Source organism: Bubalus kerabau, chromosome 1, assembly GCF_029407905.1.
Source record: "Bubalus kerabau isolate K-KA32 ecotype Philippines breed swamp buffalo chromosome 1, PCC_UOA_SB_1v2, whole genome shotgun sequence".
Lineage (NCBI taxonomy): Eukaryota > Metazoa > Chordata > Mammalia > Artiodactyla > Bovidae > Bubalus > Bubalus kerabau.
Genome location: NC_073624.1, coordinates 166782273 through 166802493, shown reverse-complemented (window position 1 = coordinate 166802493; position 20221 = coordinate 166782273). Strand labels below are relative to the sequence as shown.

The following is a 20221-nucleotide window of genomic DNA, read 5'->3' as shown; positions in this document are numbered from 1 at the left end:
AGATGTGAAGTATCTTGGTGGGGTTGCTATACTGGACAGAACTATAAAGAACTGTAGGGAATCTCTAGTAATTTTTGGAGATGTTTTATAGCCTGTAGAAGTGGCTACTTTGGCTGTTGCTTTTCCCAAATGAAAATTAACTATGGAAAGATAAATAGAGATAATATTTATTGGCAACTCTTTTCATCTTCTCTAAAGTGATTTCTTACTAAGAAACAGGCCAAATAGTATCTGTGTTGTACTAGCGGAAGGAATACCCGGGTTACAGATTAATTTAATGAAGACAGGATACTTCTACATGAGTATTAAGTGATTTGGCAAATACCCTCAAGAATGAAGTCGAATGTGCATTTTTGTCTAAATGTGGGAGTTTCTAGCAAAAGAAATTTCACAGTTAATAGAACTAAACTTTACTTACTATTAAGAGTGTATCAAATTCAGTGTATTGACTGTTAACCTTATTGTAGTTAATGTAAATACATGTTTAAAAAAATTTTGTGTCAATTGCACACTCCTTGAAAGTATTTTGTGTTCGTTTTTCATCTCTCAAAAGCAGAATTTTAAATATTTCATAAATGTTACAAAACTTCTGTTTCTTTTATTCTGCTATAATTGGCAGAGTCTCCATTTTTCTTTCATGACTAAGTTTTAGCCAGGCCAGTTTAATTTTAAGCTGTAGATATATTTTTACCATATTTACCACACTATGTGGAATGAAATTAATAGGATATATTTGTACACAAAGGAGTCAGCAGATACTGTTATCTATTTAAGTGCTATTTTCTGCACCATCCTGGTTAACTTTTAAAACTCTATTTTGAAAATTTGCGCAGAAAATACATTTGACTCTGTGATTTAACAATCAAGTGACAAAAGTCAATCTTTAGCATGCAGTCTTAGCTTAGTGTGGCAGTGATCTGTGGGTCTCCTGTGGTGCTTCAGTCTTGTGGGGGAAGCAGAGTATAGTAATTCTGTTCCTCTTTTACAGCAGTTTGTAAAAATCTTTAACTTTTCCTGAAGAGTAACTTTTTATGTTTTCAAAACAGTTCTGAAAACGGAATTCCATAGCCTGCTTTCCTTTAAAGTATGTACTTGTTTTACAGCGTTTTATTATTAAGGAAATTAAGGCAGCACAGCCTGAGTCAGTCAGTGACGCTGCTGGCATCGGAACCCAGGCCCGGAAGCGCTCGTCCAGTGGCGCGTGCCTGCCGTCCAGCGCGCTGGGGCAGCCCAGGGCCTTCATAGGAAGGGGTCTGTTCTCTGCCACCTTTGCACAGTGTCCCCAGGTGTGGTTGGGGATTCCCATGTGGTGACGTGACTTACAAGGCTGCCTACTCGCTGTTTTTCCTTAAGTCATTCTTTAGATGCTGTTTGAACGCCCCTGGAAATTACATCTGTAGATGAGGAGACATCGCGCACACTGTCCCTGCCTCTCGTGGGTCACCTAGAATCCAGACGACCTGACTCCCTCTGGATACCGCGCTGGTCACCCTTACTCCTTTCCTTGTTTCTCGGTTGCCCTCTCTAGGTTCTTTCAGTTGATTGGAGCCGTGTGGGGTGGAGACGGTTTCGTGTAGTGGGAAAGCACTGGAACGACCACCGGGACGTTTTGGCCCCTGTTCTTCCTGGAGGAGTCGGCCCCCTAGTTTTGTGCCTCCGTAAGAGGAGGCTGGTTGACTGGAATTCAGTGGATTGTGAACGTACATCAGTTTTTTGGGGAACTTTTTGGACTAGATTTTTTTCCACAGCTGATTTTCAAAATACTGGGGAAAGTTAATGATGACATACTTACTGAGAGAAGAGTAAATAAAACTAGTTTCACAGGGACTGAAATCCGTGAGATCTTAGGGAGAGATACCATGCAGCAGAGACTAAACATTTGGGCAGTAAAACAGCAAAACTGCCTTCTTTTAGGGTAGCCGTCTCACTAGCCTTGGTATTTTCTTTGTGGGGGGGGGATCTTTAGCTGTCATTGTCTTTTAGGTGCTTTTTCCTTTAGATTTTTAAACTTGGTAGATAATCTTCATGCGTGTTAAATCTTTCTTTCATTCTCAGAAATGCGTTTTGCTTTGTTCCTTTTTAAACTTTACTTTTAGATGATTGAATTAAACATACCATTGATGGGAAAGGGCAAATACCAACTCTCTTTTCTTTTTAGAGGGGAGTGTATTATTTCTATTTGAAATTTTATTTAAAATTTAAATTTAAAGTATTATTTAAAATCAAGGTTAAAATTTATTTATTTAAAATTTTAATAGCACTGACCTTTGTATCTATGATAAAGTCACTGAATCAAGTTCTACTTTAGAATATTAAAAGACCTTTTGTGTTTTTGAGCCTTTAAACTGTTTTTGTTTTTTTCTTGCTTCTGCTAGTAATATGACAGACTCATCTGTTATGTACTAATTTTGTGATTAGCCCTATTCTTCAGACTAGTTTATGGCCTTAAAATTTAATTTTTCCTATAAAAAGATAATATGATTACCAAGTGACTTTTCAACAGTATATACTGTAAATTGTAGTCTTCTCTGTCTTGCTTTTTTATGCTGTTCAGATTGGAAAAGTAAATGTTAATGCATCTTTTCATAGAAAAATTATTAGAACTTTATATAACTAAAAACATTTGAGTTTTTTTTCAGGAGGATATTGAATAAAAGATAATAAGTTTATGCTTGTTTACCAGGCTATTTCTAATGTTGAAAAAGAAATGAAATAGTCCCTAATTACCCTATCTATCAGTTTAATTAGAAATGTGTTAATGTTCTGTAAAGAAAAATGTGTGATTTTATGCTTTAGGTAATCAAAAATGTATGACCTTATGAATATAATACTCATGTAGAACACACATCCGGCGTGTTTCTCTGACTGGTGCTAGAACCTCGCTGAATGATTAATTCATGAGTACTTTCTGTTACGGTCTGTGTCGCCCACCATGCTCATTCTCTTTCCTTGTGGTGTGTGTTGCTGTAGGTACCAGCAGACAGGTGTTAGGTGGCTGTGGGAATTGCACTGCCAGCAGGCAGGAGGAATTCTGGGAGACGAAATGGGATTGGGCAAGACCATCCAGATAATTGCCTTCTTGGCAGGTCTGAGCTACAGCAAGATCAGGACTCGTGGTTCAAATTACAGGCAAGTGCTCCTCTGCAGACTGTCAGTCTGTGGAGCTCAATTAATATTTCATCAGATGTATTGCTGTGGAGGAGGGTCTTGTGAATTATTGATGACATTTCAATTACAATATTCCTTTAATTCTTTTAGTGGGGGACATCAAAGGAAAATTTTTACGAGACAATGGAGCTGTAGGGCAGGAGAAATTAAACATGTAACACTTCTAATGAATTCCAGGCATTGATGCTTCATTTTGCAGATGAGCCCCACTAGATATTTTGGGTCAATACAGTGTCTAAGGTTAGCTTCTGCAAATGGATTGTTTACAAACTCAATTATGTTAATATCAATAGTTTACACAATATGGAATTTTAAATTAGACATAATACCTTTAGTTCCATTTATTAAATTTTACATTAAAATATTTGTTCTGGCAGGAGACCAGGTGAGCATTACAGTAAGTACAAAGTCTATTCATGGGGAAAGTTGAATCTTTGGAGGATTTCTTTTATAATCATTATGCGTGATAGCATTTGTAGATGGTGCTTTTTTTTTTTCAAATGACATTACATACTTGTCTGCTCACTATGCTTTTTCCCTACTCTCCCAGTCTTTAAGAATTTTATATAAATTTGAAAGTCCAAGTCTAAATAATAGAAATATAAAATGATAGAAAACTATTTTTTGGTTGTAATCTTTATTTTCTTTAGGAATTCAAATAAACTATTAACCTTTAATCTTCTGACAGAATAAACATTTAAACTATGCTTGTTCTTTGTGGTAGGACTGAAGTAGTTTATCTTGAAATCCAGTGAGCATTTCCATATTTAAGCTGTAAGTTGACTTTTTCTGTAAATCAGTAATGGTAGATGAATTATGTAAATCAATTAATGCTAGATGAATTATGTAGAGTATTTAATTTTAAACCCAGATAATCCAACAGCTCCTTGGATTCTAATAGGCTTTACCTAATGAGTAACAGCAAGATATTTACCAGACACTTAGGTCATAGAAACCCCAGGCAGTCACAGGATGTGATTTGACGACCCCTTTACAAGAGTGTTAGTGTGCCTGAAGGCGGCCACGGCAGAAAGTGACTGTCTGCACTCTGGTTCATCACCAGGGAAGTGTTTTCTGAAATGTCCTGTGTGCTGTGGATTAAGTTGCTTCGGTTGTGTCTGATTCTTTGCGATCCTATGGACTGTAGCCCGCCAGGCTCCTCTGTCCACGGGATTCTCCAGGCAAGAATATTGGAGTGGGTCAAATACAAACCATAAACTGTTAAGTAAAGAACTTTTTATTTTAATCTTCAGAGTTTTTTGCTTTGTTTTTATTCCTTGCTCTTCTCATTAATTTAGCAGATCAACACATCCCATGAGCAGTACTTAAAGTTGTAGGATATTTTAGAAATACTTACACAGTTGTAGGAAGGGGAAAATATATTGGGGGATTTTTAAATATTAAATGTTCTGTTGTTACTACAATAAAGTGTTGAAGCAGAGTTTGTTTCTTCCGATACTGAAATTCTGCTACATTTCATGTGAAAACATTCCGTCAGAATAGAAAAGTCAAAGTTGAAAATGGGCATTTAGTGTTTTCTTGCCTAGGCATATCATTAATTCACCGTTTGTAAAATGCTTTCTCTAAACAAGCCGTTTGCTCGGCTCGCCTCTGCATTTCTCGTTTGCTTTGGTTGGGTTTTGACGAGAATGCCCTAAGCTGCTCCAGATAGTTTCTAAGACTATCTTCCTTTCCTTAAATGGTTTCTGGGATTTTCTTATTTCCCATCTCTTTTCTTCCCTTCCTTTCCTGTTACCATGAAACTTGCGTGGGGTCTAATACGCCGGGCCTGGGAAACCTAAAATCATCCCTGCCGTGTAGTTTTGATTGAAAAATTAAAACATGTTCTCTGGAGTGGTGACAGTCCAGCTAGGAGTGAGCTGTGGGCTAATAATGAGCAGCAGCTGTAATCACTTAACTGTCAATGTGCGTCTCCTTTCTCCATAATGGAATAGTGTGGCACGTTGGGTTATAGCCCAGATCATCTTTATTAAGATAGTATTGGTAGACATGGCTTCCCAGAATGCAGTTATATATCAGCCAAACAACTGGTCTCTGTGAGTAGAGGTGTTCAGAGGAGCTTGGTCCCTTCTCTGTGCATGTGCCAGGGCAAATTGTGTAATGTTTTTTCTCACAGTTGTATAGTCTGTCCTCCTTTGAAATTAGATGAACTCGGAGTCTTCTCTAGGTTTATGTCCTAAAGAGAAGTGGTCGGATGTATAGTCCAAGTTCTGCATGAGCCAGCATTGCTTCATGGGCTGTGTAAATTTCCTCTGAACTCGTGCAAGCTGTAGATTTTGGGGCTTTTATTTGAATGGTCTTAGTATTGTAATTTTAAGGTCAGTGATCCTGGAACCATGGATGTTTCTGGGATACCAAGAAGGAACTTAATGGTAAAAAGAAGTTTTTAATTTTTGTTTCTTTAATGTGTTTTATATGTAATGTCCTTTAAAAAGAGGGAAAAGCACACTTACTGGGGTTAATAAAAATCTATACTGCTTGTTTTCCCGGTTCATAATGTATACACTATATACTTTTCTCTTTGCCATTCATATTATAGTGATAGGCCCCTGAACTTTATGATGGAGAAGAAATAAATGGTTAACCTTGCAAACTTCAGTTAATACTCTGAAGTCTTGGATATCATTTAGGAAATTCCTAATTACAAATAAATGTGAAAGGACTGAAAAAGTTAATAAACTTTCAAAGGTAAATATTTTTACTTTGTAATTCCTGATAAGTTCAAGGCTATTGAGGGGCAGATTTCTATCCTGCAGGTTGAAATATTTGACCACGGAGGTATTGACTTGTAAACCTACTAGGTAATCAGTGATAATCAAAGATGAAAGAAACTGTAGCCAGTTTGGTAATTGGTACTAATCGCTCTAGTACATTTAGCCCTTTCTTTTTTTTTTTTTTTATTTTTTTAAAATTTTATTTTATTTTTAAACTTTACATAATTGTATTAGTTTTGCCAAATATCAAAATGAATCTGCCACAGGTATACATGTGCTCCCCATCCTGAACCCTCCTCCCTCCTCCCTCCCCGTTCCATCCCTCTGGGTCGTCCCAGTGCACCAGCCCCAAGCATCCAGTATCGTGCATCGAACCTGGACTGGCGACTCGTTTCATACATGATATTTTACATGTTTCAATGCCATTCTCCCAAATCTTCCCACCCTCTCCCTCTCTCACAGAGTCCATAAGACTGTTCTATACATCAGTGTCTCTTTTGCTGTCTCGTACACAGGGTTATTGTTACCAATCAATCAATCAAAAAATGGGCCAAAGAACTAAATAGACATTTCTCCAAAGAAGACATACAGATGGCTAACAAACACATGAAAAGATGCTCAACATCACTCATTATCAGAGAAAAGCAAATCAAAACCACTATGAGGTACCATTTCACACCAGTCAGAATGGCTGCGATCCAAAAGTCTACAAGTAATAAATGCTGGAGAGGGTGTGGAGAAAAGGGAACTCTCTTACACTGTTGGTGGGAATGCAAACTAGTACAGCCACTATGGAGAACAGTGTGGAGCTTCCTTAAAAAACTGGAAATAGAACTGCCTTATCATCCAGCAATCCCACTGCTGGGCATACACACTGAGGAAACCAGAAGGGAAAGAGACACGTGTACCCCAATGTTCATCGCAGCACTGTTTATAATAGCCAGGACATGGAAGCAAGCTAGATGTCCATCAGCAGAGGAATGGATAAGAAAGCAGTGGTACATATACACAATGGAGTATTACTCAGCCATTAAAAAGAATACATTTGAATCAGTTCTAATGAGGTGGATGAAACTGGAGCCTATTATACAGAGTGAAGTAAGCCAGAAAGAAAAACACCAATACAGTATACTAACGCATATATATGGAATTTAGCCCTTTCTTAAGATCATCTCAGTGGTATTGAGGACTGGAGAAGGGTGGGACAGTTGATGTGATTGTTAATGGATGTGGTTGCCCCTTTTGAGGTTCTGGAGCAGTCTAGGTCTGCTCCTGGATTCCCACTCTGTGTGAAAACCTCCATAGTTTCCTAGGAGAATGGCAGAGATCAAAGGGCATAATAATGCCAGATAGATGTTCAGTTCAGTTCAGTTCAGTTGCTCAGTCGCGTCCGACTCTTTGCGACCCATAAGCCAGAATAAAATGTTGGCCTTACATAATATTGTAGCATCGGCAGCGACCATGTTATAAAAGGCGTGTGATGCTGTGGGACCTGCAAAGGCATGTGTGCGTACTTCTGCTTATTTGAAAGTGAGTTTGTTTTTAAATATTTTAGATAGTAAGTGAATAGTGATAGCTCTCTGGTTGCTCTTGGAGGATATAAGAAGTTGCTGCATTTAATCCTTTTAGGGAATATTGTCACAGAAGGGGCCAGGGCAGAGCTGTACTCTCCCCGAGGAGTTTGAGGGGACCTGCCCTGGGGGAGGCTGAGACACTGCTGGGAATACCTGAGCAGCTGTCAGCTCCTGCTGCTTGTGATCTGAGCCCATTCTCGGGGGCAGAGGGGCAGGGGCAGGAACTAGCTGAAGGTTGAGAGGATTTAGAAATGGGTGGAGGTATTTTGTTACATTGGAGTAAAAGGTCAGCCTTATTTAGGTTGTGGCTTGTTTTTCTACAGAATTACAGAGTATTTTTCAGTTGTGCAGATGAATATTTCCAGTGCTGTGTGGTTTAGTTTACAAAAAAAATGTAAAGTTTGAGAATCATTTATTGAACTGTAGCAAAAAAAAGTCAACCATGATCTCCAACTCAAAAATAATCTCTTTTAATGTTTCAATATAATTTTCTTTCAACCTTTTAAAAGAAGTTTTCATTAAAAAAGCCAATATTCTTTCATTGCCTTCTGTGATTTAGACATTGAGATCATTTAAAGAAGAAGCTATCCCTGTACTGTGAAGGAGCTTAGAAAGGATGTCCTGCACATAAATGCACGTGCGTGCACACACACACACACACAGGGTGATATATATTATGACAGGGTTAATGTGGAGTCCTAACTAGTGTGGCTTCACCAAGGAAGGGTCCTTAACCTGCCTGGAGAGAAAGGGACGGGAAGGGAGGAAGTTGAGGGCTGAAGGACAGGTGGAGTGTGGCTGGAATAAAAGGGAAGGAAGGGACAAGGTGAAGGCTGAGAGGTCAGAGGAGTGTACGCTTTGTAAGAACTGAAAGAGTGCTAGTAGGGGAGTGCTGACCTGTGAGGGGCCGGTCAGGATGAGGGCTCTGGAGAGAGGTGATGCTGAAGAGGCAGCCCGAGGTCCAGTCCTACTGGTCTCAGACAGCAGGGTGAGGTGTTTGGACTGTCTCAAGAGTGAGGGACAAACACGAAAAGGGTCTTAAGCAAAGGGATGAGGCATTCTGATTGTGCTTTCTTGAAAAGATGGTGCTAGAAAGTGCAATATCCTGGGTAAGAGATGATAGTGGCCAGAAGGGAGTGTTAGCAGTGGAGAGACAGAGTGACTCAGAGAGGAAGTATGTGTGACATGAACTCTGTCGGTTGGGTGTGGTGAAGAACAGGAGTGGGCACAGGCCTGGATTTCCACTGAGGGTGCCTGGAGCATGGGTGACAGCTCTTTCCATTGGATTAGGAAGTCTGGGAGGAGGGACAGTTCAGGGGAGGGTGACGTGTGGTGCTGTGGGGACATCTGCGTGGAGGGACCAGCCGGCAGTTGGACGTCTAGGCAAGTGGTACTTTGGAGTTCAGAAGAGAGACTGGGGCTGGAGACCTAGATTCACGTTACCAGTGTAAAGAGAGCGAGTGAAACTGTGAGGGTTAGTGAGATGGCAGCGTGGGGAAGGTGTGTGCAGTGGGTAGCTTCAGATACTCCACACCCTTGTGGGCGGAAATAGGCAGGGGACAGAGAATGAGAGCTTCAAGTCGCCGGTGACTCTGCTGCAGAGTGAGAGGCAGGCCGTGAAGGCTCCAGTGTCTGTCAGTCTCAGCTCCTGGTTGCCGCTGGTGGCTGAGTGTGAGTCTCGTATTGAAGATTCCCATCGCTAGTTTGACTTTGGCTTGGGTTTCATGTTCTGCACCGACTGACACCCGTCTCTCAGCAGGACTGAAGATGAAGCTGGACTGAAGGTGAAGTGGTAGAAGCACTGATGGAGTGGGGGTCTGGGCTCAGACAAGCATGTAGTGGGGGTCTGGGCTCAGACAAGAAAAGGGCATTGGTTCCATGTTGACTGGTAGGAAGCAGGGCGGAAGGGGAGATCAGGATATTTTGACTGCCAGTAAAAAGAATCCTGGCTTCAGTGTGGGTTAAATGTTTACATAACGTGTGCTACATCCAGGAACCTACCAAGCAGGCAGATTCTAGACACAGCGTCATCAGAAGCAGCCCAGGTTCTCCTGAGGCCAGTTCTTCTTGTGGTCATAAGATCTCTTTGCACAGGAACTCAACTGCCAGTGGCTGCTGGGCTCTTGTTTCCTCGTTCACATGCAGCAGGAGAGACCAAGAGATGACGCGACCCCTGACCTAGCACCTAAGTGCTTCCTCACCATGAGCCAGCCAGTCTTCCCAGGCCCCTCAGTGGACTGGCGAGCCTCTCTAGGGGAATGCTGTGTGCTAACAGGCCGCAGATGAACTGTGTTTCCAGCTTCTTCCCTCTTTGCCATAACCAGACAGTGGTCAGAATCCCATCAAGTACATGTCTGGGAAGGAAGAGGGGGCACCTGCACAAAGTTTTTCTGTTCAGAAGGAAAAGGGGGAGAGATGAATGTTGACATGGTGGCGATGACCAGTTTTCTGACTCCCTATGTGTAAATGAATTGGGATGATTCCATAAATTATGTGGTCTTTAGAAAGACCTTGAAACATTTTCCAAGTTTTAAATATTCTTCAAAGATGATTTTAATGGTTATACGGTATATTCTATCTTAACAAATTCTAATAGTATTTAGTATATACTATTCTAAGCACTTTATAGTTACTGATTTAAACTTCGTGTAACTGGCTGCTGTTCCTATTTTAAGATGAGAAACTGAAGTTCCAGAGCTGTGCAGAGCTGGGGTTCAGACCTAGGCAGTGCATCTAGCTACTTGCCCGTGCAGTAGTAAAGAAAGAGGATGGTTTATTTAGCCTGTCTCTTATTTACAGGTGTTCAGGTAGCGCCCACTTTTTCTGCAGTGCAAAGAATGCTACAGTGTGTATCTTGGTACACAAATGTTTGTCTTGGGATTGTTTGGTCAACATGCGACCCTTGTTAAGGCTCTTGCTCTGTAGCGCTCAGCTGCTTTCCACAAAAACTGTGACGCTTGAACTCAGTTGACTGGGGCTTTCTGGGAGAAGTGGTCACTGCCGCTCACCCACTGGTTCTGTATCACACGGAGAAGCGAACAGCGTGCTGTGCTGCAAAAGCGGGCTGCGGCCGTCAGAAGACTGACTTGAGGCATCGCTCCGTGTCCTGGTAACCGTGGCGCCTTGGGCACACCAGTCTTCAGCCTGAACACTGCAGGGTTCTCATCCTGCTGGCTTCCTGGGGCTGTGAGACTGAGTGAAATCCTGTGGGTGAAAACTCTTGATAAACTGTAAAGCTTCAAACTGATAGAACATATTCTGTGTTCACTTAGGTTGATATATACTGTTTATGCCTTCGCTAATCTGGAATAGAAGAAGAGAGAAAAGTTTCCTTGTTAGGTAGTTTTTGTTTGATTTACTTTACTGTAGATGATATTTTTAACACATTAGCTGGTGGTTCCTCTTGATACATGCGTCCATTCATTGATGAATGGGGCCGTAGGGATTTCACTAGGTGGGCTTATCCTCAGTAGGATTTTCCTTTTTGAGCTGTAGAGTTTTGTTTGTTTCTTTTTTCGTGTTTTGGCAGTTAATCATCCGTATATGTCATTCACGGCTGTCTTTTCCTCTTGGACATTCTGGGTGCAGGTTCGAGGGGTTGGGTCCGACCATAATTGTCTGTCCGACGACGGTGATGCATCAGTGGGTGAAGGAATTTCACACGTGGTGGCCTCCATTCAGAGTGGCAGTTCTGCACGAAACCGGGTCCTTTACCCACAAAAAGGTAACATTACAATACTTCAGTACCTTTTTGCTTGTTTTTGTTTTAAAACCTTCCATTTTACCTGATTGTCTTTGCTTTGATCCATTTATTTCTCAGATGTATGTTCTGATATTTCTTTCATGCATTGATTGTTCTTGATTCATTTTAGAACTCTGTATTTTCAGAACAGTTGTGAATGTAGGCTTTATCAATCCAACAGCCCATGGTGATGACAAGACATGCTCTTGTCCCGTGAAACACAAGCCTGATGCCCTGAGTGGGACCAGAAATCAAGGGCCTTATGCGGTAGTTAACTGGCTGGATTTGAGGCATTACTGGCTTTAACAGTTTTAGGAAAGTAGGTACAAAATGCAATTAGTATTTTAATCAGTAAAGGCATTTGTTAACATGCTTTTAAAATGTGTTTTTAATGAGCAAAAGAACAGCCTGCCATTTTGACATTTTCGTTATTTGTATTATTGCCTTTTAGTTAATTAAGTTGCTGTTTGTTTTCTGAATCCTCGATTGCCACTTAAGTATAATCACTGTTCTTTGAAGGTGGCATTTCTTCACTTAGTTGTTGTTTTAGCCACATCATCCAAAAGGAAGTTTATCATCTGTTCTTCTGTGGGTAGCATAGATAGCTTGTATTATGCTTTTTTAATTCTCATTTCTGTCTGTCATCTAGACTGTAAACTCTACAGAGTGGAGACTATGTCTTCATCATTTTTGTACCCCAAGTGCCCCTATAGCTGAAGAGATGATAATTGCACATTTTCACTGGGGTTTGCAGGTTTCTCTGTAGATGAGCAGTGCCAGTTTGCTATGAGTTCTTCTCTGCTGATTGTCATAGCTCGTGAGTGAGGTCTTCATGCCCCCCGTGAGAGCAGTGCCAGCTGACAGGGCTAGTGAATGTTTGCCCTGCTGAGTTAAGTACATGTGAGCCACTAAGCTCCAATGTCTTTGTAATTCTGCCAAGACCCCCTTTCCTCCAAATTCCTATTTGTTCATGATCATGAGTAAGCAGAGCTTTTGATAGAAGTGAAAACAGGAGTATCTATAATTTGGTAGCTCAAGTTTGGTGAGGTGGAATCTTGCTTTTACTAGCTGTTGTTGAAACCAGCTGACTTTGCCCTGAATTTTAAACGATAAATGGAAAACAAGTGAGTTGAAATAATTAATGAAGTGAGGTAAACGCTGCAGTTTTTAAAAAGTGTTTTTTTTAGTAGCATGAGAATAAGTTTCAATCATTTTTCTAGTCAAGCTAAATTGTTGTAACTATCTTGTTATCACCCCTGTAAAATACTTTTGATTGCTTTTTTCACTTCTTTGTCTTTTGACATTTCTTAATGTTTTGTATTGCAGAATCCTGTACTAGAATTCTTTAGTTGATGGCGTATCTTTAAAAAGCACATTTTTCACATGTTCCTCTTTATCCTTTTATTTTCTTCTGTGCTTTTTCTGTTACACCTTCACCATATCATGGCCCACTTGTATTTCCTCTGTTAGCCTGAAAAGCAGTGTTCATGCAAACGAAATTCATTGACTAATGAATGGAAATAGAATTCACATTGGTCAGTGCCTCTGTTGATGAGTCTTGCTTCCTTAACTTGCTTGGAGGGCAAACAAAACCTTAAAGAACAGATTATTCACTTTTTTTTTTTTTACAGTGATCAGTACCTTCTGAGATGTCTGGTTATGCACAGATACGTGCATACATATAATTGTTCATAGTTTTTCAAGTACTTAATGGTTTACCGAGGACTTTAATTTGAAAGTTTCTTACTTAAGTTTTGAGGAAAAGTAAGGAGGCTTGTGTTTTTACTCTGACCCTTAACTCTTTGTATAGTTCCTTTTCCATTATAAAGTGTCTCATATCCCTAAAGATGTAAGCTGTTATGCAAAAGATTGAAAAGATGTTCTTCTGTATCTTTCAAACCATACTATCCACTTAGAAGCACAGTTTATTATTAATATTAGCATCAGTTTATTGTTTGTGATGAAAGCATATTGAAAATGTGTCAATTCCTCCACACAGGCCTTGTTTCCATTTCTGGAAACAAAATTCCTTGTTTCTGAACATCTCTGAGATCAGAGCTCTGGCTTCTGGGTGCAGCACTGAGCAGCGTCTGGCCCCGCTGCGTCTTCCGTTTGCATTTGTTCTGTTGTGTGCAGATCGTAGTCACCACCATGCACGCTTGTTGGCTTACAGGGGTGTGTTAATTGCAACAGAGTTTACATTTCTTAATCACACTTCAAATCCTGCAAGTGCTGTTCTGTCCTCTAAGCCAGCATTTGATGTCTACCTTTCCATCCTGTAGGCTGAAATTCCTCTTTTCCATGGGGAAACACTTGTGCCGCTGGCTGTCCTGTCTAAATAAAATGGCAGCGCTCTGGTATAGGGACATTCAGTGCTGGAGAAAATACGGAAGGGAAGAGAATTTCTCTTTGGGAAGCTTAACAGTGTAATAATGCCAGAATTATTATTCTTATTCAGTAGATTATTATTATTTTTCTAAAGTTTTGTTGTAACTTGCAGATGTTAAACTTTGAAATTTTTTAAAGTTTTTCATTTGGAGAATAGATATCAAATGATCAAGCAATTTCTGATGGAGCTTATCTATCATTTTTCTTCCCTAAATTGCCTTTTAGCTTCCCACCTCTCTCACCATGTGATTCTGTATTATCTTTGTTAATATTCATTTTGGTTGACAGCATAATTTTGAATTATCAAATGAATACTCAGCAACCATGCAAAAAAAATGGCCAGTATTTTCAATCAAATGATCAAATCAGATAAGAACATTTTTAGGCTCTGAATCTCCGTAATGGTCAGTTGAAATCTCATTTACTAGGAATCTAGGATTTTCCTTTTCTCATTATCTTTTATGATCCCTTTTTCTAATGGAGAGAAACTTGATACATAAGTTGATTAATCTTTATTTGTTGAATAACTAAATACAATATTGTAGGTATGTGATGCTATTTGAGTTGCAAAAAATGGATATGATGTTTCTAACTGGCTTAGAAAACTAACCATTTTCTTGGGGAAAGAAAATACATGAAAAGATAAAAGAAGACAGTTTTATAATACTTATCTAACTCACGGCAGGTGGTGGCATCTTTAGCACGGTGCTGTAAAGTTTGTTTAATTATTAAGTACCCTTTTTTCAAGTTGCTGGAAGATGTCTCGTGAGAGATGTTCGCTTATGTTCTGAAACAGTTGCCACTTTAAAGCTCTCACCTTTCCCTGCTTTGTAGGACATGGTAATACTGTGGAATAGTTTTGATATTAATAATTCAAGGAGATTTATCATTTTGATTCATTCATGATATTTAGAGCCATAGGATTAGGAAAAGCAGCAGTGGCATAAAGATCTAAAGGCATAGATTTTATAATTACCAGGCCAGGGCTTGAATCTTGGATCTGCCATTTTATAGCTTTGTGACCTGGCAAGCTTCTCTGAGCCTTGTTTGAACTCCTGAAAATGGGTATTTTTTTTTTAGTAATCTTTTGAGAATTTGTTGGGTTCGTACGGGTGCACAATAAACTTAGTGTGCTCCCCAGCATGCAGTGTTCACCCAGGTGATTCCTGGTATTGAAAAAGAGTATGGCAGGCCTCTTCATCTCAGTGCTTGAGAAAAGACATCCTGATGCTTCTGACTGATTCAGGATGATTATGCTTGAGATAGTTCACACTGGCTTTATCAAAGGTATTCACAATCCTTTACCTTTTTCACCCTGTGTCTAGGTACATTGGCTCCAAGTGGATACAGTGAAAGAGAACGTTAAAATTCTGTTTTGGGAAAGGCAGGGTGTGACCAGGGAAGAGTCCACGCAAGGACGGGCCATCGGCCACCACTGCCGTCGCATGTTCCTTAAAAAGGCCCGTTTCCTGAAACGCTAGCATGAAAAGACTTGGCTTTTTAAAAAGCTGGGAGTCGAGAGAAAACATAACAAAGGTAGAAAAGGACCACGTGGTCCCTCAAGCATCCTAAATATTTCAGATCCGCTCCAAGTACACAAATTATAACACAAAGTGATGTTAGTTCCTGTTAACTTTCGAGACGGCGTGTACACCTGATACGAGAGATGATCGATGCTGCGCTTGTTCTGTAAGGGATATTGTAAAATTATCTTGCCGGGGCCCTTTTTTCTTCATTGTCAGCACAAATCCTTGTTTATTAAAGATTTGGCTTGAAGGAAATTTTAATTAATTACAGGTGCAGTAAACTCTTCCTGGGCAGCACCGGGCCGTTTGCTGTGAATGGCCTTCACGTGCCTGTGCTCCTCCCGGCTCCCCTGCTGCCTGACAGTGTGATTTATGGCTGCTGCTTCCCCCCAGCCCACTGTTTGCCCTCTAGGAGGGATTGGTCTCCTGAGCCTGCATAATAACAGCAGCACTTTCACAGACATCTTTTCATGACAGCAGCGCTGCATTCAGTAAGCCAGGCTAATTGCAGATGTACCCTATTAACTGCAAAAACTAGGAGAGGTTACATATTTTACAAGCTTTTAATTTGGAAACCGCCCGAGATGATTTGTCTTAAGTGTTTGGATAGAGACCTCCATAATATTCAACAATTCACCATTATTGAAACTCGGGTCTAGGCAGTTACAGAATTCTGAGATTGAATCAGGTGAAAACAAATAGTCTTAGATGTGTTTTTACCCAGTGGCTGTTAAGTGGAGATTATATTTTCAGTGCAGACGTTCAGCAAATTTCTTACTCTTTTTTATAAAAGCATCTTTGATTCTTACTCATCATCATACATCTTTCTGAATGTGGTAGAAAATTTGTATTTCTATAGCTATAGCTTAAATCACAGAATTTTCCAAATAAATTTCAACTCTTAGACATGCCCATGAAGCTAAGCATCGCCCTGGTGGTGCGTAGCTGGGAGGCGTGGCGTCCCATTTGTTTAACTGTGGTACAGGGACGTCCAGAATCCAGTTCAGGGTGGTGTTCCTTGGAGTGTAGTGGAATGACAGTGCTGAGTTGGTGAATTCAGCAGCGAGGGGTTCCAAAGTCATGAACAAGTGGACCCACATGGGCAGGCTTTGGCTGTGATGCAGCGGACACTTTATAAACATGAGTGGTAATTTCACTCCTGCCGTATTTCAGGCCCCAACAGTCGTCGCTCTCCTCTCCCGTTTCTCTGCGCACAGCTCCGTGCCTGGGGCTCGGCACAGGACGTGGCTGTGCGCCCATTCGCTGCTGTCCCTCGCCCTGCCTGCTTCGTGGTTTCTAGCAGCCACTGCTCTCCCAGGAGGGGGGGATGGGGTAGGGTTGCGATGGCTGCCTGCTCAGAATTCCAGTGGAAAAGGAAGATGCAGAGGAGCTGTTGCGGTCGCCTCTGGCTTCTGACTCAGCCAGAGGTGGGGTCTCAGCGCTGGTGGGATGAGTGCAAGGTGCAGCAGTGTATCTCTGGACACCTTGCATGTCTTCGCTGGACACTCGCTGCCATGGTGGGGCCCGAGGCCATGGATAGCACTGTGGTCAGGCAGAAGTGGGTGGAGGCGGGGCAGTGTGTTCATCATCAGGTACCAAAAAGATAGTCAGGAAATGGTTAACTCGGTGTGGCCTCTGTGCAGTTTTGTGCAGGGACTGCAAGTCATGAATGGGGAGCAGGTACAGCCGAGTCATGTCAGTGATGCAGCTCTCACTTGCCGAACCTGCACTAGCGCCAGGTGTTACGGCTCTTACCTCTGAAGGTCTAGGTGAGCCCTGAGGTGTGTCTGATAGAAGACAGTGTCTCTCTTCCTCTTTCAAAATTGTCTTGGTCAGTGTTACACCCTTTATATTCTATTGAATTAAAAAATATTCTAATTCTTTGTTTATTAAGGTAATATTTTTGAAGATGTTGAGTTTATAAAATTTATATGATTATGATTATATGAATAATTGTATTGGTTTTCCTAATATTTAGCAATTCTACTCCTGTGATGCCTTATTCACTTAATATAGTGCTAAATTTTTATTTATAAAGCAATGAATCTCTATTGAGGGGTACATGTGAGTATGTTGCTTCTGTCAGTTTTGAAAACAGCATTTTGCTAGTCTTCTTGTTCTGTATTTTGGGGCCATTTAAATCACAGAGTTGATACCTACTTCACTTATAAAACCCCTGGGTCTAGTAGACTTCTGGTGGGAAAAGTTTAGCATTGTTTTCAAGTCTAAGTACGGTCTGATTGGTCTGTCTCGTTTCTCTTGGGTCCATTTCGGTAACTTATTTATTTTTAGTGGCATCCTCTCAGGTTTCGGGTGGCGTCAGATCGCACACTGCATGGCTGCTGTTCTGTGTGCTGCCTCTGTGTTCAGGTTTCGGGCGGCGTCGGATCGCACACTGCATGGCTGCTGTTCTCTGTGCTGCCTCTGTGTGACTGACGTTCCCCACGTTGCCAGGTCAGTCTGTTCTGCAGGCTGACTTTACAGAGGTCTCTCTCTTTTGGGGTCTTTTCAAAGGGCTGTTTACATGTGTTCTCTATCAGTTCTGTGAGTTTTGTCTTTAAGCGTCCCTGATTTTTGTTTTTATCTCACTGCCTCACTCTCCCTTTTTCACCTCGTGCTATGGCTGCTTGGTTTGATTTCCGCCCCAGTGGGGTGTGAGGAATGAGGGCCTGTATGTGGGCGGAGGCTCTGCTAAGAGTCGTCAAAAGGAGCTGACTGACGGTGAGCCCCGGCTCCTTCGTACCCAACTTTTGCACTTTCAGTTGCCTTTAGTCTTCCTCTCTCTCCTGAGGTGGAATTCTGAGAAGCAGTGGCGTGTCCCGCAGGTTTCTGTTTGCATTTCCTTGGTATGTCTTTCATCGTCGCGTGTACTCGATTCTCAGCGCCAGTCTGGGCTTTGGCCATGCTCTCCTAGTGGAAGATGTCGCTGCTGCCAGCCCGCTGTCACATGGCAACCCCAAAATAAATGTCAGGTCTGAAGTTTAGTTTTTTAAGTTTAGTCGCTCAGTCGTGTCTGACTCTTCGCGACCCCATGGACTGTAGGCCACCAGGGTCCTCCGTCGACGGGATTTCTCCAGGCAAGAGCCCTGGAGTTGGGTGCCATCGCCTTCTCCAGTTAGGTCTGAAACCACCTGTCTGTTGCCTGTTCCTTTCTTTGCCTGACAGTGGTTTGATAGTCCTACAGTTTGTTTCTTTTCTGATATTTATGCCGAAGACACATGACTAAACCACCATTATTAGGGCTTCCCAGTGTTAAAGCATCTGTGTGCCAAGTAGGAGACCCGAGTTCTATCCCTGGGTTGGGAAGATTTCCTGGAAAAGGAAACGGCAAGCCACTCCAATACTCTTGCTTGGGAAATCCCATGGACAGAGGAGCCCGATGGGCTGCAGCCCATGGGGTCACAAAGAGTTGGACATGACTTAGTGACTGAACGGCAGCAGCAGCTATTAATCAGCAAATGGGCTTGCGTTTTTTGCAAATGTACTTTAGCCTGTTTTCTGTCACGGTAAAGAATTGAACAGTATTCATTACCTGTGTACACCCCATTCTACCCTTGGAGAAGGGATTTTTTTTTTTTTTAGTACACTCTTATTTTTCTCCTGTTCTCACTCTTGGTTGTTATACTGGACTTGCAGTAATGCAAAAATACATCCTTAATATATATATTTTATACATATATATATGTAGGATCTGTATTTTAGATCCTTAGCTGTTTCATTAGTATTTAAAATAATATTTTAACATTTAATTATTTAACTATTTTAATGTTTAATTATTGCTGTAATAATTTAAGATTGGTAAGTATATTACATGTAATCGTCCCTTAAAAATATTTTCTTTCATAGTTAGGAGGCAGTGTTGCCTGCTGCTGCTAAGTCGCTTCAGTTGTGTCCGACTCTGTGTGACCCCATAGACGGCAGCCCACCAGGCTTCCCCGTCCCTGGGATTCTCCAGGCAAGAACACTAGAGTGGGTTGCCATCTCCTTCTCCAATGCATGAAAGTGAAAAGTGAAAGTGAAGCCGCTCAGTCGTGCCGACTCTTCGCGACCCCATGGACTGCAGCCCACCTGGCTCCTCCGTCCATGGGCTTTTCCAGGCAAGAGCACTGGAGTGGGGTGCCATTGCCTTCTCTGCAGTGTTGCCTAATGCTTAGTGAATACTAGCTCTGGAGTTGGCTTCTTTTTTTTACTCTCAAATCCCGCTCCACTTCTTCCCAGCTCTGTGGCCTGATAATATTTACTCTCTCTAAGCCACAGTTCTGTCATCGGTAAGTTGGGGTAAGGACCTCCTTCCTTTCTCAGAGGTGCTATGAGCTCCCCGTGTGTGCTGAGCCTCGGGTGGGGAGCTCTGCTGTCCACTGTGGTGCAGAGTGTGGAGTCCTCAGCCCCTCCTCCCACCAGGCAAAGGGACCACGTTCTCACAGAGGCGGCGTCCGCACCAGCTGGATGCAGCATGCCACTGCAAGGCCATCTCCTGCTCGTTTATTTTTTGTCCTTGACTGTCTGAAGGTGGAATTTACTTTTTTTCTGGCATGCATGACTGCTAGTTTGGATCAGTGCAGAATTCCAGAATCTTTGCTTTCTCCTTAGAATTATGGAAAGATTTTCCCTTTGCTCTCTGACATTTTTAGTGTTGCAGAAAAGATATTCAACACAGGTAGAGTCCTTTTCTTCTGAAGGGAATCTTTTAAAAAAATCTGTTTTGTTCTAATTAGAAGCTGCAGCATTTCTCTTGTTTGGTTTCATTTTTGGAATTCAGACATCTAGTCGGGATATATGTAGGTGTATGGCTTTTTCAGTGTGTGTGCCTGGCACTCAGGAGTGTTTTGCTCCATGGACTCTAGTCTCTTCTCAGAATTTTTTGGTATCATTTTAAACAATCACTTCTTTTCACCCCTTGTACTCTGTCCTCCTTGAATTCATGTTACACATCATTAGAGCTGGATTTGTCCTTCTTGTTGCCTTGACTTTTCCTTCATTTTCTTGCTTTCATTTTAAAATCATAAATCATTTTTCATCTACCTTGTTGTTTTAAGTTTAATATGAAAGTGAAAAGTGAAAGTGAAGTAGCTCAGTCATGTCCGACTC

The 20221-nt window shown here is 41.4% G+C and overlaps 1 protein-coding gene across 2 annotated transcripts in view; it reads left to right on the top strand.

Moving 5' to 3' along the window:
• Window positions 1–20221, top strand: part of ERCC6 (ERCC excision repair 6, chromatin remodeling factor) — a 71865-nt gene that overhangs the window by 32255 nt on the left and 19389 nt on the right. For both annotated transcript variants that reach the window (XM_055538481.1, XM_055538489.1), the window contains exons 7-8: window positions 2971–3129; window positions 11066–11201. In XM_055538481.1, the coding sequence (XP_055394456.1) occupies window positions 2971–3129; window positions 11066–11201 (295 nt within the window). The remainder of the gene's footprint in view (window positions 1–2970; window positions 3130–11065; window positions 11202–20221) is intronic.